Source organism: Nicotiana tomentosiformis, chromosome 1 (assembly GCF_000390325.3).
Source record: "Nicotiana tomentosiformis chromosome 1, ASM39032v3, whole genome shotgun sequence".
In the NCBI taxonomy this organism is placed as follows: domain Eukaryota; kingdom Viridiplantae; phylum Streptophyta; class Magnoliopsida; order Solanales; family Solanaceae; genus Nicotiana; species Nicotiana tomentosiformis.
This window is the reverse complement of record NC_090812.1, coordinates 87,063,197-87,088,050: the sequence shown is the minus strand read 5'-3', so window position 1 is coordinate 87,088,050 and position 24,854 is coordinate 87,063,197. Positions and strand designations below refer to the sequence as shown.

At 40.1% G+C, this 24,854-nt stretch overlaps 1 protein-coding gene across 1 annotated transcript; it reads right to left on the bottom strand.

Moving 5' to 3' along the window:
- Positions 1-4,047: 4,047 nt before the first annotated feature.
- LOC104120785 (peptidyl-prolyl cis-trans isomerase FKBP42) lies at positions 4,048-8,881 on the bottom strand. The gene is made up of 8 exons (XM_009632627.4): positions 8,719-8,881; positions 8,324-8,429; positions 7,403-7,585; positions 5,779-5,868; positions 5,238-5,422; positions 5,033-5,155; positions 4,781-4,933; positions 4,048-4,693 (listed from the first exon to the last, which is right to left on the bottom strand). Exons 2-8 carry the CDS (start codon positions 8,367-8,369, stop codon positions 4,367-4,369), a joined length of 1,107 nt encoding a protein of 368 aa, XP_009630922.1. The 5' UTR covers positions 8,370-8,429; positions 8,719-8,881; the 3' UTR covers positions 4,048-4,366.
- Between the last annotated feature and the right edge of the window lie 15,973 nt (positions 8,882-24,854).

The following is a 24,854-nucleotide window of genomic DNA, read 5'->3' as shown; positions in this document are numbered from 1 at the left end:
ATATATTAAGTAATTTAGAACAATTCCTTACAGTAGTCCATGACATAGTTAATTGAAATATTTTTTGGGAAGTCTGTAAGGCCAAAAGCTGGCCAACTTAACAAAACTATAAGAATTCAATTTTATCAATTCTCTAGTGCAAATATCATCATTGAACCTTTTAAATAAATTAAATGGTATATGTGTTAAATGTAATAACATATGGGACCAAACCGGAAATTAATATAAGTTGAATGCTATCAGTAAAATATACATTGTGTGATTTGAAAGAAGAGAGAGAAAGAGACGAAAGAGGTTAAGAGGGAGAGAGTGTGGTGCAATGCGCGTATGGCGCATTTTAATAAGGAAGTTTAGTCAACTATCTTTGAAAGTTAAAGTGCACCACTCTTAACTTTCCACCTCACCCTCTAAACCTAAAACTTTGAATTAGACCTCTGTCTTTTTTTAATTTTCTATTTCATTCCAACTTCTTTTGTTTATGACAGACCCGAATTATTGTCATTGGTGGCATTTAAATTTTTAGAAATCAAGTTTTGATTCAATCTTAGGAGAATTGGTATCTGAGTTTTTTTTTTAAAAGGAAAATTCTTGCCTGTTTGAATTTCATTTACAAGAATTATATTTTTAAATTTAATCATCGAAAAGAACTAGTTTTATTTACCGTTTTCACTTTTTATACCTACTGAGTATGCTTTATTAGACTGATTTTTTGCTTTCTTATAGGACCTTTTTCTTACATTTATGAGTATTCAAACTTTATTTGTATAGTCAAAAGGTAAAATAGTTATACAAAACTAAAGATGATTATGAAGATGATTTAGTAAATAAAGTTGTGAAGGAATAGGCTTTTGGAACATTTTAAGTGAATTTTAGGGAATAAAAGGCATATGGTTTAAAGTTTAAGGAGTACAGTAAAAAATTTGTAAACAAGTAGCTGTAGGTTCCACTCCGTTTAAATATTCAGCCGAGATGAAAAAGATGGTCCAACTTGGTGAATTTGGTGGTGGTCCAATTAGTGAATCACAGGGTACGACTCTTTTTGACTTCTCAGAAATTGCTTCTTTTTTTTTTCCTGCAACTTTTTTCTTATAATTATATCACTGGTCCGATTAACTTAATTCACATTGTTATTGTTAATATCTATTAAAGAGGAACAATTCTTAGAAGGTATTTTCCATTCTCAAGTGCGAACTCGAAATATCCAATTTCGTACGTTGAATGACATAATTGATTGAGCTCAATTAGAAAGAACGTGTTTTGTTTATTTAATGTACAAACAGAAAATTAAGGACCTTTTTGTGACAAACACTTCTAGTAGTATTTCAGTAGCGTCAGTTGAGTATTTTGCAAATTCTTGTCACTTCAACATTTGAACGTCAAATGAAATCTTCAGATGTTAGTTTTCCTATGAATTTCAAGTGAAATTTTAATTTTCACTCACTAGGTCTTAAAATTTCATAAACTAATTTTCCAAGATTACTGTCCATACAAAGCTCTGACTTTCACAAACTTTTATCTTCTAACTTTTAACTTCAAATATACCCTTTAAATCTGAAGATTTCTCAAATCTAAAAACCATTTGCACTAATTCATAGCAGGGAGTACCATATTTCAATTGATTTGCCATTTGTCCGACCATTACTACAAAAAAATAAAAAATAAAAACTAATAGTTGCATGCTGTGGCCTTTTCTTAAAACTAGTATAAGAACCCGCGCGATGCGCATATAATTTGATAGAATATTAATCTTATAAAATTATGATCTAATATATCATATTAATTTAATAAATATTAGTTATATTTTATTGTTTAATATAATGTGCAGATATATATTTCCGTTATATTTTATTGTTTAATCAAATAAATTGTTGGATCCTTTTTTATTTTTATTATTGAATTAGCAAGTAGTTAGTACTATTGATAATTTTCTTGAGTGTTATTTATTTATCTTTTATTTTTTAACTAATTAAAAATATAAATATCATAAAATTATCTTTATCCCCTCTTTTCATACATTCCTTTCTACTGTAATACTTATATGATTAGTTTTCAAATTTTATAGTTTATTAAAAATTTAAATAATGTAATTTTTTTTTACTAAATTATAATTTTGAATTCATCAAAAGTATAAAGAGATACATACATATATATATATATATATATATATATATATATATATATATATATATGCTTATCTTATGTATAATATTCTAATAGTATCTTTATATTTTTGTATTTTTCATTTGAATTGAAAGTTTCTTTATTTTTTTATTTTGTTTTTTTATTTTAAAATAATTTTAAAACTCCAACTTGAAACTACTCCACAATTTGAATGGGTAATTTTTATTATATATTTTTATATTTGTATTATAGCTAATTATATATATTTTTTTTAAATATTTATAAAATTACAACTTGAAACTACTCCCCAATTTGAATGGGTAGTTTTTTTTTCCTTTTTTTATTATAGCTAATTTTACTTTTTGTTTTGTTTTTTATTTTAAAATTCTGTAAAACTCTAACTTGAAACTACTCCCCAATTTGAATGAGTAGTTTTTTTTTCTCCTTTTTTCTATTATAGCTAATTATAAGATATCTTTATTTATTAATTTAAAAAGAGTAACCAATTAATTCAAAATTTAAAATTCAAAAGTTTTTTAGTTTGAAAGGGAGAAACCAAAACTATTCCCCAACTTGAATAGGTTTTTTTTTTTTTTTAATATTTTCGTTTTCACCGTAGATAATTTAATTTTTTCTTATTTTTTGTTTTTTTAATTTTAAAACTCCAACTTGAAACTACTCCCCAGTTTGAATGCCACTTGAAAAATATTTTGTCTTAACAATGCCACTTGACTTTTTGTATTTTTCATTTGAATTGAAAGTTTTTGTATTTCTTTATTTTCGTTTTTTTATTTTAAAATAATTTTAAAACTCCAAATTGAAACTACTCCCCTTTCTTTTATTTATATATTTCCGTTTTTTATTATAGCTAATTTTATTTTTGCATTTGTTTTTTATTTTAATATATTTTTAAAACTCCAACTTGAAACTACTCTCCAATTTGGATGGGTAATTTTTTTCGATTTTTATTGTAGCTAATTATATGATATCCATATTTATTAATTAAAATAGATTAACCAATTAATTCAAAATTTAAAATTCAAAAGATATTTTATTTTAGTTAGAAAGATAGTTTATTTTGTCTTAAAAATCTAACTTGAAACTACTCACAAATTTGAATTGGCAAATTTTTATTTTTCTTTTAATTTCATTTTTTATTTAAAATAATTTTAAAACACCAAATTTGTTGAAACTTTGTCCTAAAAATCTATACTTAGCGTCTCATGGTTATACCACTTGGCATCATATAATTATTTACTTTTTTTTTTGTGTGTGTGTATATTTACTTCTCATAGATATATATAAAGACTACTATATTAGAAAGAAACTACTCCCCAATTTAAATTGGCAATTTTTTATTTCTTTATTTCCGTTTTTATTTTTAAATAATTTTAAAACTCCAAATTGAAACCACACCCCAATTTGAATTGGCAATTGTTTATTTCTTTATTTTCGTTTTTTATTTTAAAATAATTTTTAAACTCCAACTTGAAACTATTACCCAACTTGAATAGGTAGCTTTTTTACTATTATTAATATTTTCGTTTTTTTATTATAGCTAATTTTATTTTTCGTTTTTTAATTTAAAATAACTTTTAAACTCCAACTTGAAACTAATCCTCAATTTGAATGAGTAGTTATTTGTTTTTTATATTTTCGTTTTTTTTAATATAGCTAATTATAAGACATTTATATTTATTAATTCAAATAGAGTAACCAATTAATTCAAAATTTAAAAAGGTTTTTCTAGTTAAATAGGTAGTTTATTTTGTCTTAATAATGCTACTTGGCTTTTTATGGTTATGTCACTTGTCTTAATAATGTGCCTTTGCGTCTCCTTTTATTATATATAGATGTCCTATGAGTTTCATTAACAGGCATTATTATCTATGCAGAAACCCTTGTCCTCATTGTGTCAGCTGTAGCTTGTAGGGAAAAATAATTACATTTAAGAACAACTGAGAAGTTTACACCTAAGCCAAGGGAAATTGCAATATCCAAATACATCTGCCATTAGCAAACACTTGGAATCAGAATGAGAAAATAATTAGCAAAGTGTTATCTTACTAATAAAATTACAAAATCAGAACTTCAAATTTCTTCCCAATTTCTTTGGTTACAAATTTTCTTCTAACACAAGGTCAAGAGAAAAGCTTCTAGAGTACAAGAGGTGTGTTGTTGGAGTAGAATGGTGGGAAGTAGTTTCACAAATTTGGCATCAACAATAACATCTCTCCAAATTCAGTTAGTCATCCTTGCGCGCCTTACGCCTGAAAAGCAGATAGAAGAGTGACAACAGCCATTGCCAAATGACAATCAGCCAGTTTTTCGACTTTGGTTTAGGCTCTGGTCTTGGTCCAAATAGTCCTTTGTAAAGTTCCTTTTGTTTTTGATAGACAGCCTTCTCATGTTCTGCAATTAAATGCAATTCTCTAGCAATGGCTTTGTCTTGCGGGGCAAACTTGCGTGCTTTCAGAAAGTCTTCACGAGCTGCATCGATCTGACCAAGTATAGCTCTAGCCTTTCCACGTCTAAACAATGCTTTTACATTGTTCTCATCTTCCGCTAGGACCTAATAATTATCAGTATATCAAGATCATTTACTAATTTCAACCTCTCTTGTAAAAAGAAACTTTCAGAATAATGAGTGTATGCTTACAATGCTACATTGAGCAATGGCTTCATCATACCGCTGGAGTTTCAGCAGGCAGGCAGCCGTGTTAAGATGGCATGGGTTCTTTACTGCTAAGGCCATGTCCCGGAACTTACCAAACAGCTGAAACATGAAGTCATCTCCCATATATGCAATGGCCTAAGGAACACAAATAGAAAATCATGTACTATGAGGAGAAGATGACTCTTACATGGCAACAGAAACTATAAATTATACAATTATAAGCAGCGGTGAGACCATTTCATACTGTTGCATAGCCTCCTCAAGTTTCTCCTCCTTGAATAAAGCATTTCCATCCATCTTTCTTCTATCTGCTGCCCCAATCCTCTCCTCTACTGTCATGTCACCCCGTGCTTTACCCTAAACATATTGCACAAAAAATTATGAGTACCAGCACCTTCAGAGTAAAAACCAGAAATTAGTAAAGGAACAAATAACTCACTTCTCCGGTCTCATCGAAGCCAATCAACTCGACTTCGTACAAAACATCAGCTGTAGGTGGGACATTAGGGAAAGAGAAGCTTCCTTCTTTTCCATAGGCGAGTTCCCAGCCAACATGCAATAGAGCACGCTCACCGGATTTCATGCTGTTAACGCCAATAGCGAGGCCAGTCATTTCCTTTTTCTCTGCAAGAAAAGAGCAACACAATACTTCTTATTTCTATTATAAATAAATTAGGAAATCCAAGATAATAAGGTGGTAGTTTCACATTCAGTCTGATTAAAATCCAAGTATCTTATCAGTGTTACGCACTTCCCAAATTTTTATATCCAGAATGGAACTTGATAGCTAACTTTAACTCTACTGTAACTTCTTTAAAGTTTAGACCCTTTCACGGTTCCACCAAGAAAAGCACACAGGTGGAAGCGGGCTATCACGAAATTTAACACTCTATAAGCATCAACTGCTAATTTACTAAGATAAAAAGAAATCAAAAGTAACGACGCTGAATGACCTGCAATCTTGTAAATTGGATATATACCTTTTCCTATAACCAGCTCAAGGGGTTGTTGTTCATGCCATGTATCTTCAAACTTGTGCTGGGTGCTTTCAGTCCATGCCCTGTAATGCACTATAAAGATAATTTTCGTCAGTTTGTGCACTTGAAAGGGCAGAAAGACAGATTCTACCTCAGCAAAATTTGAATGATTATACAAGGAAAACAACAAAGAGACAGCAAAATTAACTAGTGATTGCAGTGATGAATTGCGCTGAATCTGTGTGGCATGCAATGGTCAATGCTAGCTGTCATTAAAACTATGATGTTTAGGTGGGTCCTAAAAAGAGGAAAAAAGATGCAGTGCATGGAATGTAGCAAACTTGGCACTAATGAGGATAGTTTGGAGAGAGAGAACTAAGAGAGCTTTTGGACTATGTTGCTCGGACTCTCCGAAAATATCACTGGGAGCATGTCGGATCCTCCAAAAGTAGTGCATTTTTGGAGGATCGGACACGGGTGTGGCATTATTTTGGAGAGTCCGAGCAACATAGCTTTTGGATAAATCGAAAAAGCATTGTTGCACAAGCAAGCTCTTGTTTGTTTGTTCTTAATTTTTGGTGCACATATGAGTTATGACATTCCAGTTAATATAGATGATGGGGAACCATTTGTGGAGAACCACTTCTTATTTATTATCTCTAATTTATTTCTGATAGATAGGGTAGAAGAGGAATGCAAGAGTTATTAGTTCATATTTCTCAAATTTTATTGCACCTCATTTTGACTTTCTCTTAAAATTGTTTATTATTTTGAGATAAACAATAATTGATAATTACAAATTCAACTTTAGTCTAATCATGTAGGATAATATAACAAATACTAGAAAAGATAAAGTGAAGTAGGCCAAACAAATTGTTAGGAGAAATTTTTTCTCCAATTTAATCATATACATTTTGCCCAATACAACAACAACAACAACAACAACAGCAACAAAAATTACGCCTCAGCCCCAAAAAGGTTGATAACAAACAGAAATAATCTATTGATGATTTTCCACTGTATTACAGCTCTTGCCTTATAGTCCGTTTAAAAGTTCTCCGCAAACCAAACAATGATGTTACTTATTCAGCTTTTTTGATATCATTGATATTTATGTTATGTTGAGGGATAGTCCCACCACAAGAAGACAAAGGGCCCCTTTTTGTTTGGAAACAATAGATGTGAAATCATGCATGACAATCTTTATCACAGAATAAAGATACTTTGTTGTCATAAAATAAGAACGGAGCATCAAAAGAGGGAATTAGGAGATGGTTCATAAATACTTGACCAAAGAGAAAAAGATAAGCATGAGTTTGATCCACTCAGAGAACCATTTAAAATAAAAAAGCAGGCATATATATTTCCTAAACATGCATAAGAAGAAGAACGCAACAACTTGCACTGGGAGAAAAATTATTTAGGAAAACAAGATAACATGTTTCAGCAGAGGAGAGAACATACTTGGGCCTGAACGATTAAATCAAATAGATTTATCAAAGGAGATACTGCTCACTCTCACCAGTCAAAATATAATAGGATTTTACTGTTTCTGAAACCAGAAGTTAGGACAGGGAAGGAAGGAGAAAAAACAAACAAACAACAAACAATCTTAGCTTTGACTTACAGAAGCATGTTGCGTATTTCGTTGGCTTCTGACCATGACCTTCTTTAATGATCTGCTTGGTTACTTTTTCATGGAGGAATTCCACTTCTGAATCAACTTTTGGTGGCCCAGTATCATCCTGTGGAGGTTCTCCATGAACAACTGAAGCGCCTTCAGTGATGATTTCGTCAGTACCACCCTGATCTGCATTGAATTTAATTTGGTAAACAAACCTTCTTAAGAATCAAGTATGACGAAGTAGTTTAAGACTTTAGGTCTAACTTCTCCCGAAAGAACAGCCTTCAGTTTAACAATTAGTTCAGCATTGATACAAAAAGAAGAGGCATTTCTTCAGTAAGGCAACCAACTTGTGATAAGCAAACATCACTTTCAATCCTAAGTACAAAAGTAATACTGTTCACACACCATGATCCCAATCCTTTACCGCATGATATATGGCTAAAGTCACTAGTTAAGTCAACTTGAATGATTACAAAATAAAGGTGCAGGAGGAACTAAAGATGACAAAAACAAAATTACAGTATTTATGGTGAAATCATTTGATCTTCACAGGACATTGCTTCCATTTGCAATGAAATACTTAGAAGGAAAAAAAAGGTTATCAAGTATGGCAAATTACTAGCAACTTCCAAATGTCCTCCAAATTTCAAGTTTCGAAAATCACCGTCCAAGAAGTAGCTGGAAACTCTTTTCCATCTACCAAAAGAATACTGAAATATTAAAATGCACATAACTCTGCAGCAGAAGTCAACCCACATCATCATTTCAATGCATCAAACTTTGAAATTTACTTCATTTTCACCCCTACATTTACTAAATTAGCTATCAAGAAGCCAACAAAATTATGATATATGTCCACACTCCATAAATGATAATATCTTTAGCTGAGAAGAAGATGAAAGCATAGATTAATGCATTTACCTACTGATAATTTCTGCTGCTGCTGCTCCTCTTCTACTTCAGCCATTATTCGAAATGCCCTTCACTCCAATGTGAAAACAACTAGATTTTCCTCTAAATTAAGAAGCTGCAAAAAAAAATTGTATTAGGAACACCGGGGCATAAAAAGCAAAAGAAAAATCAAATCTTTATAAAACCCCACTAAGAAAAAATCATAATGAAGATAGCTTCTCTCAGAAATCCAACAATTTACAAGTATTAATCATAAGAAACTTTTAAGAAATCAAATCTTTACAAGAACCCATTAAGAAAAAATCACAATTAAAATAACTTCTCCCAGAAATTCAAAACTTTACAAGTATTAATCAACTGGGATTTGACAAGAAGAGATAGTATATAATAAGTAGATGTCTTACCAAGAATTAATCTTCTTCACAGTACATAGTATTTGCGAAAAAAATGAAATGGGGATTCTGCAGTTAAAAATGGCTTTGAAATAATCGAAGAAGATTCGAGATCGAGAGAGAGATACAGACAAATGGCTTATGTGCACTATGCGAGTGAAGATAAAACACTTTTAAGAGTTTGTTGACCAAAGAACAGAAGAAAAGTTTGAGCGTTTCCTTCATATTTTTTATTTTTAATACAAGTTTTATTTCGGTAATAATTTTTGGTAAAAAAAACGAACTTTTTATATGGATACAAAATCATGATCATATTACATGACAAATATTCTTAATTTAATTTAACTTTTTTTTAAGTTAGAGCTCGTACATACAGATTTTAAACCAACTTTATTAAACATATTATCTTTTGATATATTTTTCGTACATAAGATAATATATATATATACTATATTAAAAGCACGAAGACCCTTAGCGAAATATCGTTTGCCTTTTTTACCTTTTTAAAATAGAGTTCACTCGAGACAAAATAGTCATTTAATTATTTTTCTAACTAATATTTATGAGTTTTAAATTAAATCAGATTTATTACTTATTAATCTTTCCTTATTTGAATAAGTAAGAAGTCCTTATAATTAGGACTTTAAAATTATTAAAATTTTATCTTATATAAATTTTACTACTAAAGTATGATTAAGTAACACCAAATCTTTATGCGTATGAATTTGTACACTTAAACATTTTTAGTGCAAAAGAGATTGTACAAAAATATTAGGTAAACAATTATGATATAACAAAATAAAATAAAGAAAAGACTAAAGAAAGAGGAAGCATTGTCCTTTATCCCAAATCAGGAAGCAACACATATAAATGTTATGAGTAGACATGTGAGATTGGTCCCCGGACTATAATTAAATTCTTTGATCAATAATTTGAGTAGATATAAATATTAATACAGATTTTAAAACATAATTAGAAAAAAAAATGAAAATATTTAATAATAGCAAGAGCAAGAGAGAAAGAAAAGTGATTGACAAAAGTTGTTTATCAATACTGCGGCAAATATAAAAAACAAAAGGTCGATTTTTAATATCATTTGACAAAAGAATTTTTGTGGATAAATATATAGTTATAATTAAATATTTAATATATGATATGAGCTAATATTAATAATCTAAATCCTCAAAAAATAAATTATTTCTTTTAGTTATTAAAAAGATAATTAAGTATTTGAATTAAAAGAGATCGGAATATAAAATAAAACCAGTTATTGTATTAGGAATAAATTGTTAAAATGAAAACTTTAAGAAATAAAAATGAAATAGTAAAAGATAAAATGTATTCATAAAGAGATGCCAGGTGAAACACAATTTAATATATTTGTATATCATATTATAAGATATGGATAATTATAAAATAATGCACAACTAATTTATCTAAATGCATCATTCATGCATATTCAAAATATATTGAATACAATTACTATGTTAATGTGAGAAAAATTATTTTCATCATTGAAATAAATATTACATTTTATTTTAACGCCAAGTAATATATTTTTTAGTTGATAGACACTATACACGCGTGCAACGCACGTATACCAAAACTAATACTATATTAAAAGTACAAAGGCCTTTAGTGAAATGTTGTTCGCTTTTTTTACCCCTTAAAATCAAATTTCATATTGGACAAAGTTGTAATTTAATTATTTTTCTAATAAGTTAGGACTTTAAATTCAACTAAAATTTTGGTCATATACTAATATTACCTTACATATCTTTCCTTACTGACTAGGTAAAATATACCAATTTTTAGGACTTTAAAATAGATTAAAATATTATTTTACATAAATCAAACAATTAGTTTATGGAAGTGTACCCTACAATTTGCTTTAGGAATTTCTTAACATACCCTACGATACTGGAAGTGTGGAACTTATGGAACAAATGTTTACTAGAAAGTAGAAACTTGTCATATGTATTTCTCTTAAGATTGATATGCTTTCAAGGTGTTTTATCTATATATTATTTTCTTAGAATACTACTTATTTATTCTTTCTATTTGATGTAATTGTTTATGTAACGATCCGGTCGGTTGTTTTGAGAGTATTAGCCTCGAACCCCTACCTATTGCTCCCTCTATTTCATTTTGTGGTTACGTGACTCGTCGGGGGTTGCTTTATGGTTTCGTAGCGAAATGGGACACATAGTACCCAAAAATGGAAGTTTAAGTCATAGGAATTGAACATAGTTTGATTTGTGAGAAGACGACTCCGGAACGGAGTTTCGTCGGTTCCAATAGCTCCGTAGAAAGATTTTGGTCTGAGGAGCGTGTTCGGATGTTGAATTGGAGGTTCGTAGGTCATTTTAGCGTCAATTGGCGAAAGTTAAAAAATTGGATGATTTTTGAGAAGTTTGACCGGGAGTGAACTTTTTGATATCAGGGTCGGATTCCGATTTCGGAGGTTGGAGTAGGTCCGTAATGTCAATCATGACTTGTATGCGAAATTTGAGGTCAATCGGACTTGATTTGATAGGTTTCGGTGTCGGATTGCCAAGGTCCGGGGGCCCTGGCCCACGGCGAAGGCGTGGGCTATAGCACACGAAAATATGAGAATCGGGCGGAATTCTAGTTTTATGGCCGTAAAAATCCAAAAAAGGAGGAACGGTCATGGATGGGTGGTGACTGTGGTTCCTTAGGTTGTATTTGATGTCCCGCAAAAATATTAGGCAATTCGGGTCTGGGGGCCCAGGCCCACGGTGGAAGGCGTGCTCTATAGCACATGAAAATAAGGAATCGAGCGGAATTCAAGTTTTATGGCCGCAAAACGCCAAAAAATGAGGAACGGTCATGGCGGGGCGGTGACTGTGGTTCCTTAGGTTATATTCGACGTCCCGAAATTTTTTTAGACGATCCGGGTCCGGGGGCCAGGCCCATGGCGGAAGGCATGGGCTATAGCACAAGAAAATATGAAAATCGGGCGGAATTCTAGTTTTATGGCCGTAAAACGCCAAAAAATGAGGAACGGTCATGGAGGGGCAGTGACTTTGGTTGCTTAGGTTGTATTTGATGTCCCAAAAAAATTATAGGCGATCCGAGTCCAGGGGCCCAGGCCCACGGCGGAGGCGTAGGCTATAGCACACAAAAATATGGGAATCGAAGGGAATTCTAGTTTTATGGCCATAAAACTCCAAAAAATGAGGAACGATCATGGAGGGGCGGTGATATTGGTTCCTTAGGTTTTATTTGATGTCCCGGATAAATTGTAGGTGATCCGGGTTCAGGGCCCCGGGCGTACGGCGGAGACGTGGGCTATAGCACACGAAAATATGGGAATCGGGCGGAATTCTAGTTTTATGGCTGTAAAACGCCAAAAAATGAGGAACGATTATGGCGGGGCGGTGACTTTGGTTCCTTAGGTAGTATTGGATGTTTCGGATAAATTTTAGATGATCCGGGTCTAGGGGCCCGGGCCCACGGCGGACGCGTGGGCGATAACACACGAAAATATGGGAATCGGACGGAATTCTAGTTTTATGGCCGTAAAACGCCAAAAAATGAGGAACGGTCATGTCGGGGCATTGAATGTGGTTTCTTAGGCAGTATTTGATGACCAAGAAAATTTTTAGGCGATCCGGGTCAAGGGGCCCGGGCCCACGGCGGAGGCGTGGGCTATAGCACACGCAAATATTGGAATCGGGCGGAAATCTAATTTTATGGCCGTAAAATGCCAAAAAAATGAAGAATGGTCATGGCGGGGCGGTGACTGTGGTTCCTTAGGTTGTATTTGATATCTCGAAATTTTTTTAAGTTATCCGGGTCCGGGGCCCCAGGCCCACGGCGGAGGCGCGGGCTATAGCTCACGAAAATATTGGAATCGGGCGAAAATCTAGTTTTATGGACGTAAAATGCCAAAAAATGAAGAATGGTCATGGCGGGGCGATGACTGTAGTTCCTTAGGTTGCATTTGATGTCCCGGAAAATTTTAGGCTATCCGGGTCCGGGGGCCCGGGCCCACGGCGGAAGGCATGGGTTATAGAATACAAAAATATGGGAATCGGACGGAATTCTAGTTTTATGGCCGTAAAATGCCAAAATATGATGAACGATCATGTCGGGGTGGTGACTATGGTTCTTCAGGTTGTATTTGATGTCCCCGAAAATTTTAGGCGATCCGGGTCCGGGGCCCCTGGCCCACGGCGAAAGCGTGGGCTATACCACACGAAAATATGGAAATCAGGCGGAATTCTAGTTTTATGGCCGTAAAATGCCAAAATAAGAGGAACGGTCATGGATGGGTGGTGATTGTGGTTCCTTAGGTTGTATTTGATATCCCGGAAAAATTTTAGGCAATTCGAGTCTGGGGGCCCAGACCCACGGCGGAAGGCGTGGGCTATAACACACGAAAATATGGGAATCGGGCGGAATTCTAGTTTTATCGCCGCAAAACGCCAACAATCGAGGAACGGTCATGTTGGGGCAGTGAATGTGGTTCTTTAGGTTGTATTTGACATCCCGAAATTTTTTTAGGTTATCCTGGTCCGGGGGGGCCCATGACGGTGGTGTGGGCTATAACACATGAAAATATAGAAATCGGTCGGAATTCTAGATTTTTTACCATAAAACACCAAACAACGAGAAACAGTCATGTCGGGGCAGTGAATGTGGTTCCTTATGTAGTATTTCATGTCTCGAAAAATTTTTAAGCGATCCGAGTCCGGGGGACCGGGCCACGACGGAGGCGTGAGCTATAGCATATGAAAATATGGGAATGCGGCGGAATTCTTGTTTTATTGCCGTAAAACACCAAAAAATGAGGAACGGTCATGGCAGGCTGGTGATTTTGGTTCCTTAGGTTGTATTTGATGTCCCGAAAAATATTTTATTCGATCCGAGTCTGTGGGCCAGGGCCCACGACGGAAGTCCTGGGCTATAGCACACGAAAATATGGGAATCAGGCGAAATTCTAGTTTTATGGCCGTAAAACGCCAAAAAATAAGGAACGGTCGTGGAGGGGCGGTTACTTTGGTTCCTTAGGTTGTATTTGATGTCCCGAAAAAAGTTTAGGCTATCTGGGTCCGGGGGCTCAGGCCCACGGCGGAGGCGTGGGCCATAACACACGAAAATATGTGAATCAGGCGAAAATATAGTTTTATGGCCATAAAACGCCAAAAAATGAAGAATGGTCATGGCGGGGCGGTGACTGTGGTTTCTTAGGTTGCATTTGATGTCCCGAAAAATTTTAGGTTATCCGGGTCCAGGGGCCCGGGCCCACGGCGGAAGGCATGGGCTATAGAATACAAAAATATGGGAAACGGGCGGAATTCTAGTTTTATGGCCGTAAAACGCCAAATAATGGTGAACGGTCATGGCGAGGTGGTAACTATGGTTCCTCATGTTGTATTTGATGTCCCCGAAAAATTTTAGGCGATCCGGGTCCGGGGGCCCTGGCCAACGGCGAAGGCGTGAGCTATATAGCACATGAAAATATGGGAATTAGGTGGAATTCTAATTTTATGGCCGTAAAACGCCAAACAATAAGGAATAGTCATAGCGGGGCTGTGACTTTTGTTCCTTAGGTTGCATTTCATGTCCCGTAAAAAATTTAGGCGATCCGGGCACGGGCCCACGGCGGAAGGCGTGGGTTATAGCACACGAAAATATAGAAATCGAGCGGAATTAAAGTTTTATAGCCGTAAAATGCCAAAAAATGGGGAACGATCATGGAGGGACGGTTACTGTGCTTCCTTAGGTTGTATTTGATGTACCGAAATTATTTTAGGCTATTCGGGTTTGGGGCCCAGGCCCACGGCAGAGGCGTAGGCAATAGCACACGAAAATATGGGAATCTGGCTGAAATCTAGTTTTATGGCCGTAAAACGCCAAAAAACGAAGAATGGTCTTGGCGGGGAGATGAATGTGGTTCCTTAGGTTGTATTTGATGTCCCGAAAACTTTTTAGGCAATCCGAGTTCGGGGGCCCGGGCCCACGATGGAAGGCATGTGCTATAGAACACAAAAATATGGGAATCGGGCAGAATTCTAGTTTTATGGCCGTAAAACGCTAAAAAATGAGGAATGCTCATGGAGGGGCTGTGACTATGGTTCCTTAGGTTGTATTAGATGTCCCGGAAAAACTTGATTCGATCCGGGTCCAAGGGCTCGGGCCCACGGCGGAAGGCGTGGGCTATAGCATACGAAAATATAGGAATCGAGCGGAATTCAAGTTTTATGGCCGTAAAATGCCAAAAAATGGGGAACGGTCATGGAGGGGCGGTGAATGTGGTTCCTTAGGTTGTAATTGATATCTAGGAAAACTTTTAAGCGATCCGGGTCTGGGGGCCCAGGCCCACGGCGGAGTCGTGGGCTATAGCTTACGAAAATATTGGAATCAAGCGAAAATCTAGTTTTATGGCCGTAAAGCGCCAAAAAATAAAGAATGGTCATGGCGGGGCGATGAATGAGGTTCCTTAGGTTGAATTTGATGTCCCGAAAAATTTTAGGCTATCCGGGTCCGGGGGCTCGGGCCCATGGCAGAAGGCATGGGCTATAGAACACAAAAATATCGGAATCGGGCGGAAATCTAGTTTTATGGCCGTAAAATACCAAAAAAAGAAGAATGGTCATGGTGGGGCGGTGACTGTGGTTCCTCAGGTTGTATTTGATGTCCCCGAAAATTTTAGGCGATCCGGGTCCGAGGGCCCTGGCCCACGGCGAAGGCGTGGGCTTTAGCACACGAAAATATGGGAATCGGGCGGAATTCTTTTTTTATGGCCGAAAAATGCTAAAAAATGAGGAACGGTCATGGATGGGTGGTGACTGTGGTTCTTTAGGTTGTATTTGATGTCCTAGAAATTTTTTAGGCGATCCGGGTCTGGGGGCCCTGGCCCAAGGTGGAAGGCGTGCTTTATAGCACATGAAAATAAGGAATCGAGTGGAATTCAAGTTTTATGGCCGCAAAACGCCAAGAAATGAGAAGCATCATGGCGGGGCAGTAGCTGTGGTTCCTTAGGTTGTATGCGACGTCCTGGAAAATTTTTAGACGATCTGTGTCCGGGGGCCCAGGCCCACAACGGAAGACGTGGGCTATATAGCACATGAAAATATGGGAATCGGGCGAAATTCTAGTTTTATGGCCGTAAAATGCCAAATAATGAGGAATGGTCATGGATGGGCAATGACTTTGGTACCTTAGGTTGTATTTGATGTCCCGGAAATTTTTTAGGCGATCAGGGTCTGGGGGCCCGGGCCCACGACGGAGGCGTGAACTATAGCACACGAAAATATTGGAATTGAAGGGAATTCAAGTTTTATGGCCGTAAAACTCCAAAAATGAGGAACGATCAGGGAGGGGTGGTGATATTGGTTCCTTAGGTTGTATTTGATGTCCTAGATAAATTTTAGGTGATCCGGGTCCAGGGGCCCGGGCGCACGGCGAAGGCGTGGGCTATAGCACACGAAAATATGGGAATCAGGCGGAATTCTAGTTTTATGGACGTAAAACGCCAAAAAATGAGGAACGTTCATGGCGGGGCGGTGCCTTTGGTTCCTTAGGTTGTATTGGATGTCCCGAATAAATTTTACGCGATCCGGGTCTGGAGGCCCGGGCCCACAACGGAAGCGTGGGCTATAAAACACGAAAATATAGAAATCGGGCGGAATTCTAGTTTTATGGTCGTAAAACACAAAAAAATGAGGAACGGTCATATCGGGGGGGGGGGGGTTGAATGTGGTTCCTTAGGTAGTATTTGATGACCCGAAAAAATTTAGGCTATCCGGGTCTCGGGGCCCGGGCCCACGGCGGATAGCATGGGCTATAGAACACAAAAATATGAGAATTTGGCGGAATTCAAGTTTTATGGCCGTAAAATGCCAAAATATGATGAACGGTCATGGCGGGGCGATGAATGTGGTTCCTCAGGTTGTATTGGATATCCCCAAAAATTTTAGGCGATCCGGGTCCGGGGGCCTTGGCCCACGACGAAGACGTGGGCTATAGCACCTGAAAATATGGGAATCGGGCGGAATTCTAGTTTTATGGCTGTAAAATGCCAAAAAATGAGGAACGGTCATGGATGGGTGGTGACAATGGTTCCTTAGGTTGTATTTGATAACCCGGAAAATTTTTAGGCGATCTGAGTCTAGGGGCCCGGGACCACGGTGGAAGGAGTGCTCTATAGCACATGAAAATAAGGAATCAAGCAGAATTCAAGTTTTATGGCTGCAAAACGCCAAAAAATGAGGAACGGTCATGGTAGGGAGGTGACTGTGATTCCTTAGGTTGTATACGACATTTCGAAAATTTTTTAGACGATCCGGGTCCGTGGGCCCAGGCCCACGGCGGAAAGGCTTGGGCTATAGCACATGAAAATATGGGAATCAGGCGGAATTCTAGTTTTATGGCCGTAAAACGCCAACAAATGAGGAACGATCATGAAGGGGCAATGACTTTGGTTCCTTAGGTTGTATTTGATGTCCCGTAAAAATTTTAGGCGATCCGGATCCGGGGGCCCGGGCCCACGGCGGAGGCGTAGGCTATAGCACACGAAAATATGAGAATCGAAGGGAATTCATGTTTTATGACCGTAAAGCTCCAAAATGTGAAGAACGATCATGGAGGGGCAGTGATATTGGTTCCTTAGGTTGTATTTGATGTCCCGGAAAAGTGTTAGGTGATCCGGATCCGGGGGCCAAGGCCCATGGCCCATGGCGGAGGCGTGGGCTATAGCTCACGAAAATATGGGAATCGGACGAAATTCTAGTTTTATGGCCGTAAAACGCCAAAACATGAGGAACAGTCATGACGGGGAGGTGACTGTGGTTCCTTAGGTTGTCTTTGATGTCCCGGAACAATTTTAGGCTATCCGAGTCCGGGGGCCCGGGCCCACGGCGGAAGGCATGTACTAAAGCACACAAAAATATGGGAATCGGGCGGAATTCTACTTTTATGGCCGTAAAATGCCAAAAAATGAGGAAAGGTCTTGTCGGGGTGGTGAATGTTGTTCCTTAGGTAGTATTTGATGACCCACAAAATTTTTAGGCGATCCGGGTCGGGGGTCCCGTGCCCACGACAGAGGCTTGGGCTGCACACGAAAATATGAGAATCGGGCGAAATTCTAATTTTATGACCGTAAAATACCAAAAAATGAGGAACGGTCATGGATGGTCGGTGACTGTGGTTCTTAGGTGGTATTTGATGTCCCGAAAATTTTTTAGGCGATTCGGGTCCGGGGGCTCGGGCCCACGGCTTCGCACACGAAAATATGGGTATCAAGCGAAATTCTAGTTTTATGGCCATAAAACGCCAAAAAATGAGGAATGTTCATGGCAGGGCGGTGATTTTGCATTCCTTAGGTTGTATTCGACGACCCGGAATTTTTTTAGGCGATCCGGGTCTGGTGGCCCGGTCCCACGGCGGAGGCATATCACACGAAAATATGAGAATCGGGCAGAATTCTAGTTTTATGGCCGTAAAACGCCAACAAATGAGGAACGATCATGGTGGGGCGGTGACTGTGGTTCCTTAGGTTGTATTTGATGTCCCGAAAAAATTTAAGGCGATTCGGGTTCTGGGGGCCCTCGCCCACGGCGGAAGGCGTGGGCTATTGCACACGAAAATATGGGAATCGGACAGAATTCTAGTATTATGGCCGCAAAACACCAAAAAACGAGTAATGTCAAGGCGGGGCGGTGACTGTGGATCCTTAGGTTGTATTCAATATCCTGGAAAATTTTTAGCGATCTAGGTTCGGGGGCCCGGGCCCACGGCGGCAGGTGTATAGCACAAAAGAAAATGAGAATCGGGCAGAATTCTAGTATTATGGCCGTAAAATGCAAAAAAATGAGGAATGTCAAGGGGGGGTGGTAACTGTGGATCCTTAGGTTGTATTCAACGTCCCGAAAAATATTTAGGCGATCCGGGGGCCCGGGCCCACGGTGGAGGCGTGGGCTATAACACCTGACAATATGGGAATTGGGCAGAATTCTAGTTTTATGGCCGGAAAACGCCAAAGAATGAGGTTCGGTCATGTCGGGGCCGTGAATGTGGTTCCATAGGTAGTATTCAACGTCCCGGAAAATTTTTAGGCGATCCGGGTTCGGGGGCCCGGGCCTACGACGGATAGCACACGAAAATATGAGAATCAGGCGGAATTCTAGTTTTATGGTCGTAAAACGCCAACAAATAAGGAACGGTCATGGTGGGGTGGTGACTTTGGGTACTTAGGTTGTATTTGATATCCCGGATAAATTTTAGGCGATCCGCATCTGGGGGCCCGGGCCCACGACGGAGGCGTGGGCTATAGCACACGAAAATATGGGAATCAGGCGGAATTCTTGTTTTATGGCCATAAAATGCAAAACAATGAGGAACGGTCATGGATGGTCAGTGACTATGGTTCCTTAGGTGGTATTTGATGTCCAAAAATTTTTTTAGGCGATCCGGGTCCGGGGGACCCGACCCCACGGCGGAAGCCGTGGGCTATAGCACACGAAAATATGGGTATCACGCGAAATTCTAGTTTTATGGCCGTAAAACGCCAAAAAATAAGGAATGTTTATGGTGGGGCGGTGATTTTGGTTCCTTAGGTTGTATTCGACGTCCCGAAATTTTTTTAGGTGATCCGGGTGCGGGGTCCCGAGCCCACGGCAGAAGGCATGGGCTATGGCACACGAAAATATGGTAATCGGGCGGAATCCTAGTTTTATGGCCGTAAAATGCCAAAAAACAATTAACAGTCATAGCTGAGCAGTTAATGTGGTTCCTTAGGTTGTATTTGATGTCCCGAAAAAATTTAAGGCGATCCGGGTCCAGGGGACCGCGCCCACGGCGAAAGGCATGGGCTATAACACATGAAAATATGGGAATCAGGCGGAATTCTAGTATTATAGCCGTAAAATGCCAAAAAATGAGGAATGGTCAAGGTGGGTCTGTGGATGTGGATCCTTAGGTTGTATTCAACGTCCCGGAAAAATTTTAGGCGATCCGGGTTTGGGGGCCCGGGCCCACGGCGGAAGGCGTGGGCTATAACACCCGACAATATGGGAATCGGGTGGAATTCTAGTTTTATGGCCGCAAAACGCCAAAGAATGAGGAACGGTCATGTCGGGGCATCGAATGTGGTTTCTTAGGTTGTATTTGATGTCCCGAAAAAGTTTTAGGCAATCCGGGTCTGGGGGCCCGGGCCCACGGCGAAGGCATAACACACGAAAATATGGGAATCGGGCGGAATTCTAGTTTTATGGCCGTAAAACGCCAAAACATGAGGAACGGTCATGACGGGGAGGTGACTGTGGTTCCTTAGGTTGTCTTTGATGTCCCGGAACAATTTTAGGCAATCCGGGTCCGGGGGCCCGGGCCCATGGCAGAAGGCATGTGCTAAAGCATACAAAAATATGAGAATCGGGTGGAATTCTAGTTTTATGGCCGTAAAATGCCAAAAAATGAGGAACGATCATGGATGGGTGGTGAATATGGTTCCTTAGGTTGTATATGATGTCCCGAAAATTTTTAGGCGATCCGGGTCCGGGGCCCCGGGCCCACGGCGGAAGGCGTGGGCTATAGCACGTGAAAATATGGTTATCGGGCGGAATTCTAGTTTTATGGCCGTAAAACACCAAAAAATGAGGAATGGTCATGGAGGGGCAGTGACTTTGGTTGCTTAGGTTGTATTTTATGTCCCAAAAAAATTATAGGCGATCCGGGTCCAGTGGCCCGGGCCCACTGCGGAGGCGTAGGCTATAGCACACAAAAATATGGGAATCGAAAGGAATTCTAGTTTTATGGCCATAAAACTCCAAAAAATGAGGAACGATCATGGAGGGGCGGTGACATTGGTTCCTTAGGTTGTATTTGATGTCCCGGATAAATTTTAGGTGATCCGGGTTCAGGGCCCCGGGCGTACGGCGGAGACGTGGGCTATAGCACACGAAAATATGGGAATCGGGCGGAATCCTAGTTTTATGGCCGTAAAATGCCAAAAAAAAGAATAACAGTCATGGCTGGGCAGTTAATGTGGTTCCTTAGGTTGTGTTTGATATCCCGGAAAAATTTAAGGCGATCTGGGTCCGGGGGCGCCCACGACGGAAGGCGTGGACTATAACATACGAAAATATGGGAATCAGACGGAATTCTAGTATTATGGCCGCAAAACGCCAAAAAATGAGGAATTTTAAGGCGGGGAGGTGACTGTGGATCCTTAGGTTGTATTCAACATCCCCAATTTTTTTTAGGCGATCCGGGTTTGGGGGCCCGGGCCCACGGCGGAAGGCGTGGGCTATAACACCCGACAATATGGGAATTGTTCGGAATTCTAGTTTTATGGCCGTAAAAGGCCAAAGAATGAGGAACGGTCATGTCAGGGCGGTGAATGTGGTTCCTTAGGTAGTATTTGATGTCCCGTAAAAGTTTTAGGCAATCCGGGTCCGGGGGCCGGGCCCACGGCAGAGGCGTGGTATAACACACAAAAATACGGGAATCGAGCGGAATTCTAGTTTTATGGCCGTAAAACGCCAAACAATAAGAAACGTGCCATGGCGGGGCAGTGACTTTGGTTCCTTTGGTTGTATTTGATGTACCGGAAAATTTTTAGGCAATCCGGGTCCAGGGGCCTAGGCCCACGGCGGAGGCGTGGGCTATAACACCCGACAATATGATAATCGGGCGAAATTCTAGTTTTACGGCCGTGAAACGCCAAAGAATGAGGAACAGTCATGTTGGAGCGGTGAATGTGGTTCCTTAGGTAGTATTTGATGTCCCGTAAAAATTTTAGGCGATCCGGGTCTGTGGGCCCGGACCCATGGCGGAAGGCATGGGCTATAGCACACGAAAATATCATAATCGGGGGAAATTCTTGTTTTATGGGCGCAAAATGCCAAAAAATGAAGAACGGTCAAGGAGGGGCGGTGACTGTGGTTCCTCAGGTTGTATTCGACGTCCCGAAATTTTTTTAGGCGATCCCGGTCCGGGGGCCCCGGCCCAAGGCGGAAGGCGTGGGCTATAGCACACGAAATTTTGAAATCTGGTGGAATTCTAGTTTTATGGCCGTTAAACGCCACAAAATGAGGAACGGTCATGGAGGGGCGGTGACTTTGGTTCCTTAGGTTGTATTTTATGTCCCGAAAATTTTTTAGGCGATCCGGGTCCGGGGGCCCGGGCCCACGGCGGAGGCGTGGTATAACACACGAAAATAGGGGAATCGGGCGGAATTCAAGTTTTATGGCCGTAAAATGCCAAAAAATAAGAAACGTTCATGGCGGGGCAGTGACTTTGGTTCCTTAGGTTGTATTTGATATCACGGAAATTTTTTAGGCGATCTGTGTCCGGGGGCCCGGGCCCACGGCGGAGGCGTGGGCTAACATCCGACAATATGGGAATCAGGTGGAATTCTAGTTTTATGGCCATAAAATGCCAAAGAATGAGGAACGGTCATGTCAGGTCAGTGAATGTGGTTCCTTAGGTAGTATTTGATGTCCCGAAATTTTTTTAGGCGATCCGGGTCTGGGGGCCCAGGCTTACGACGGAAGACGTGGGCTATAGCACACGAAAATATTGGAATTGGGCGAAATTCTAGTTTTATGGCCGAAAACTGTCAAAAATGAGGAACGGTCATGGTGGGGCGGTGACTGTGGTTCCTTAGGTTGTATTCAATGTCCCGAAATTTTTTTAGGCGATCCGCGTCTGGGGGCGCGGGCCCACGGCGGAAAGCTTGGGCTATAGCACACGAAAATATAAGAATCGGGTGGAATTCTAATTTTTTGGCCGTAAAACGCCACAAAATGAGGAACGGTCATGGAGGGGCGGTGGCTTTGGTTCCTTAGGTTGTATTTGATGTCCCGGAAAATTTTTAGACAAGGGGCCCGGGCCCACGGCGGAGGCATGGTATAACACACGAAAATATGGGAATCGGGCGGAATTCTAGTTTTATGGCTGTAAAATGCGAAAAAATGAGGAACGGTCATGTCGGGCGGTGAATGTGGTTCCTTAGGTAGTGTTTGATGTCCCGAAATTTTTTAGGCGATCCGGGTCTGGGGGCCCAGGCCCATGGCGGAAGGCGTGGGCTATAACACACGAAAATATTGGAATCGGACGAAATTCTAGTTTTATGGCCGAAAAATGCCAAAACACGAGGAACGGTCAAGGTGGGCCGGTGACTGTGTTTCCTTAGGTTGTATTCGACGTCCGGGAAAATTTTTAGGCGATCTGGGTCCAGGGGTCCAGGCCCACAACCGAAGGCGTGGGCTATATCACACGAAAATTTGGGAATCGGTGGAATTCTAGTTTTATAGCGGTAAAATGCCACAAAATGTGGAACGGACAAGGAGGGGCGGTGACTTTGGTTCCTTAGGTTGTATTTGATGTCTTGGAAAAATTTTAGGCGATCCGGGTCCGGGGGCCCGGGCCCATGGCGGAGGCGTGGTATAACACACGAAAATATGGGAATGGGCGGAATTATAGTTTTATGGCTGTAAAATGCGAAAAAATGAGCAACGGTCATGTCGGGGCGGTAAATATGGTTCCTTAGGTAGTATTTGATGTCCCAAAAATGTTTTAGGCGATCCGGATCTGGGGGCCCGGGCCCACGGCGGAAGGCGTGGGCTATAGCACACGAAAATATCGGAATCGGGCGAAATTCTAGTTTTATGGCCGAAAAATTCCAAAAAATGAGGAACGGTCACGGTGGAGCGGTGACTGTGGTTCCTTAGGTTGTATTCGACATCCTGGAAAATTTTTAGGCGATCCGGGTCAGGGGGCCCTGGCCCATGGCGGAAGGCGTGGGCTATAGCACATGAAAATTTGGGAATCTGGGGAAATTCTAGTTTTATGGCCGTAGAACGCCACAAAATGATGAACGGTCATGGTGGGGCAGTGACTTTGGTTCCTTAGATTGTATTTGATGTCCCGGAAAATTTTTAGCCGATCCGGGTCCGGGGGCCTGGGCCCCCGTAGGAGGAGTGGTATAACATACGAAAAATATGGGAATCGGGCGGAATTCTAGTTTTATGGCCGTAAAACGCCAAAAATAAGAAACGGTCATGGCGGGGCAGTGACTTTGGTTCCTTAGGTTGTATTTGATGTCACGAAAATTTTTTAGGTGATCCGTCCGGGGGCCCTGGCCTACGGCGGAGGAGTGGGCTATAGCACCAGACAATATCGGAATCTGGCGAAATTCTAGTTTTATGGCCGAAAAATGCCAAAAAATGAGGAAAGGTCAAGATGGGGCGGTGACTGTGATTCCTTAGGTTGTATTCAATGTCCCGAAATTTTTTTAGGCGATCCGGGTCCGAGGGCTCAAGGCGGAAGGCTTGGGCTATAGCACACGAAAATATAAGAATCGGGTGGAATTCTAGTTTTATGGCTGTAAAACGCCACAAAATAAGGAACGGTCATGGAGGGGCGGTGACTTTGATTCCTTAGGTTGTATTTGATGTTCCGGAAAAATTTTAGACGATCCGGGTTCAGAGGCCCACGACGTCGGGGTGGTGAATGTGGTTCCTTAGGTAGCATTTGATGACCCAGCAATTTTTAGGCGATCCGGGTCCAGGGGACTCGGGCCCACGACGGAGGCGTGAGCTATAGCACACGAAAATATGGGAATCGGGCAAAATTCTAGTTTCATGACCGTAAAATGCCAAAAAATGAGGAACAGTCATGGATGGTCGGTGACTGTGGTTCCTTAGGTGGTATTAGATGTCCCGAAATTTTTTTAGGCGATCCGGGTCTGGGGGCTCGGGCCCACGGCGAAAGCCGTGGGCACACACAAAAATATAGGTATCAGGCGGAATTCTAGTTTTATGGCCATAAAAAGCCAAAAAATGTGGAATGTTCATGGAAGGGCGGTGATTTTGCATTCCTTAGGTTGTATTCGACGACTCGAATTTTTTTTTGGCGATCCGGGTCTTGGGGCCCGGGCCCACGGCGGAGGCATAGCACACGAAAATATGAGAATCGGGCAGAATTCTAATTTTATAGCCGTAAAACGCCAATAAATGACGAACGGTCATGGTGGGGCGGTGACTGTAGTTCCTTAGGTTGTATTTGAAGTCCCAAAAAAATTTAAGGCGATCCGGGTTGTGGGGGCCCACGCCCACGACGGAAGGCGTGGGCTTTGCACACGAAAATATGGGAATCGGGCGAAATTTTAGTATTAT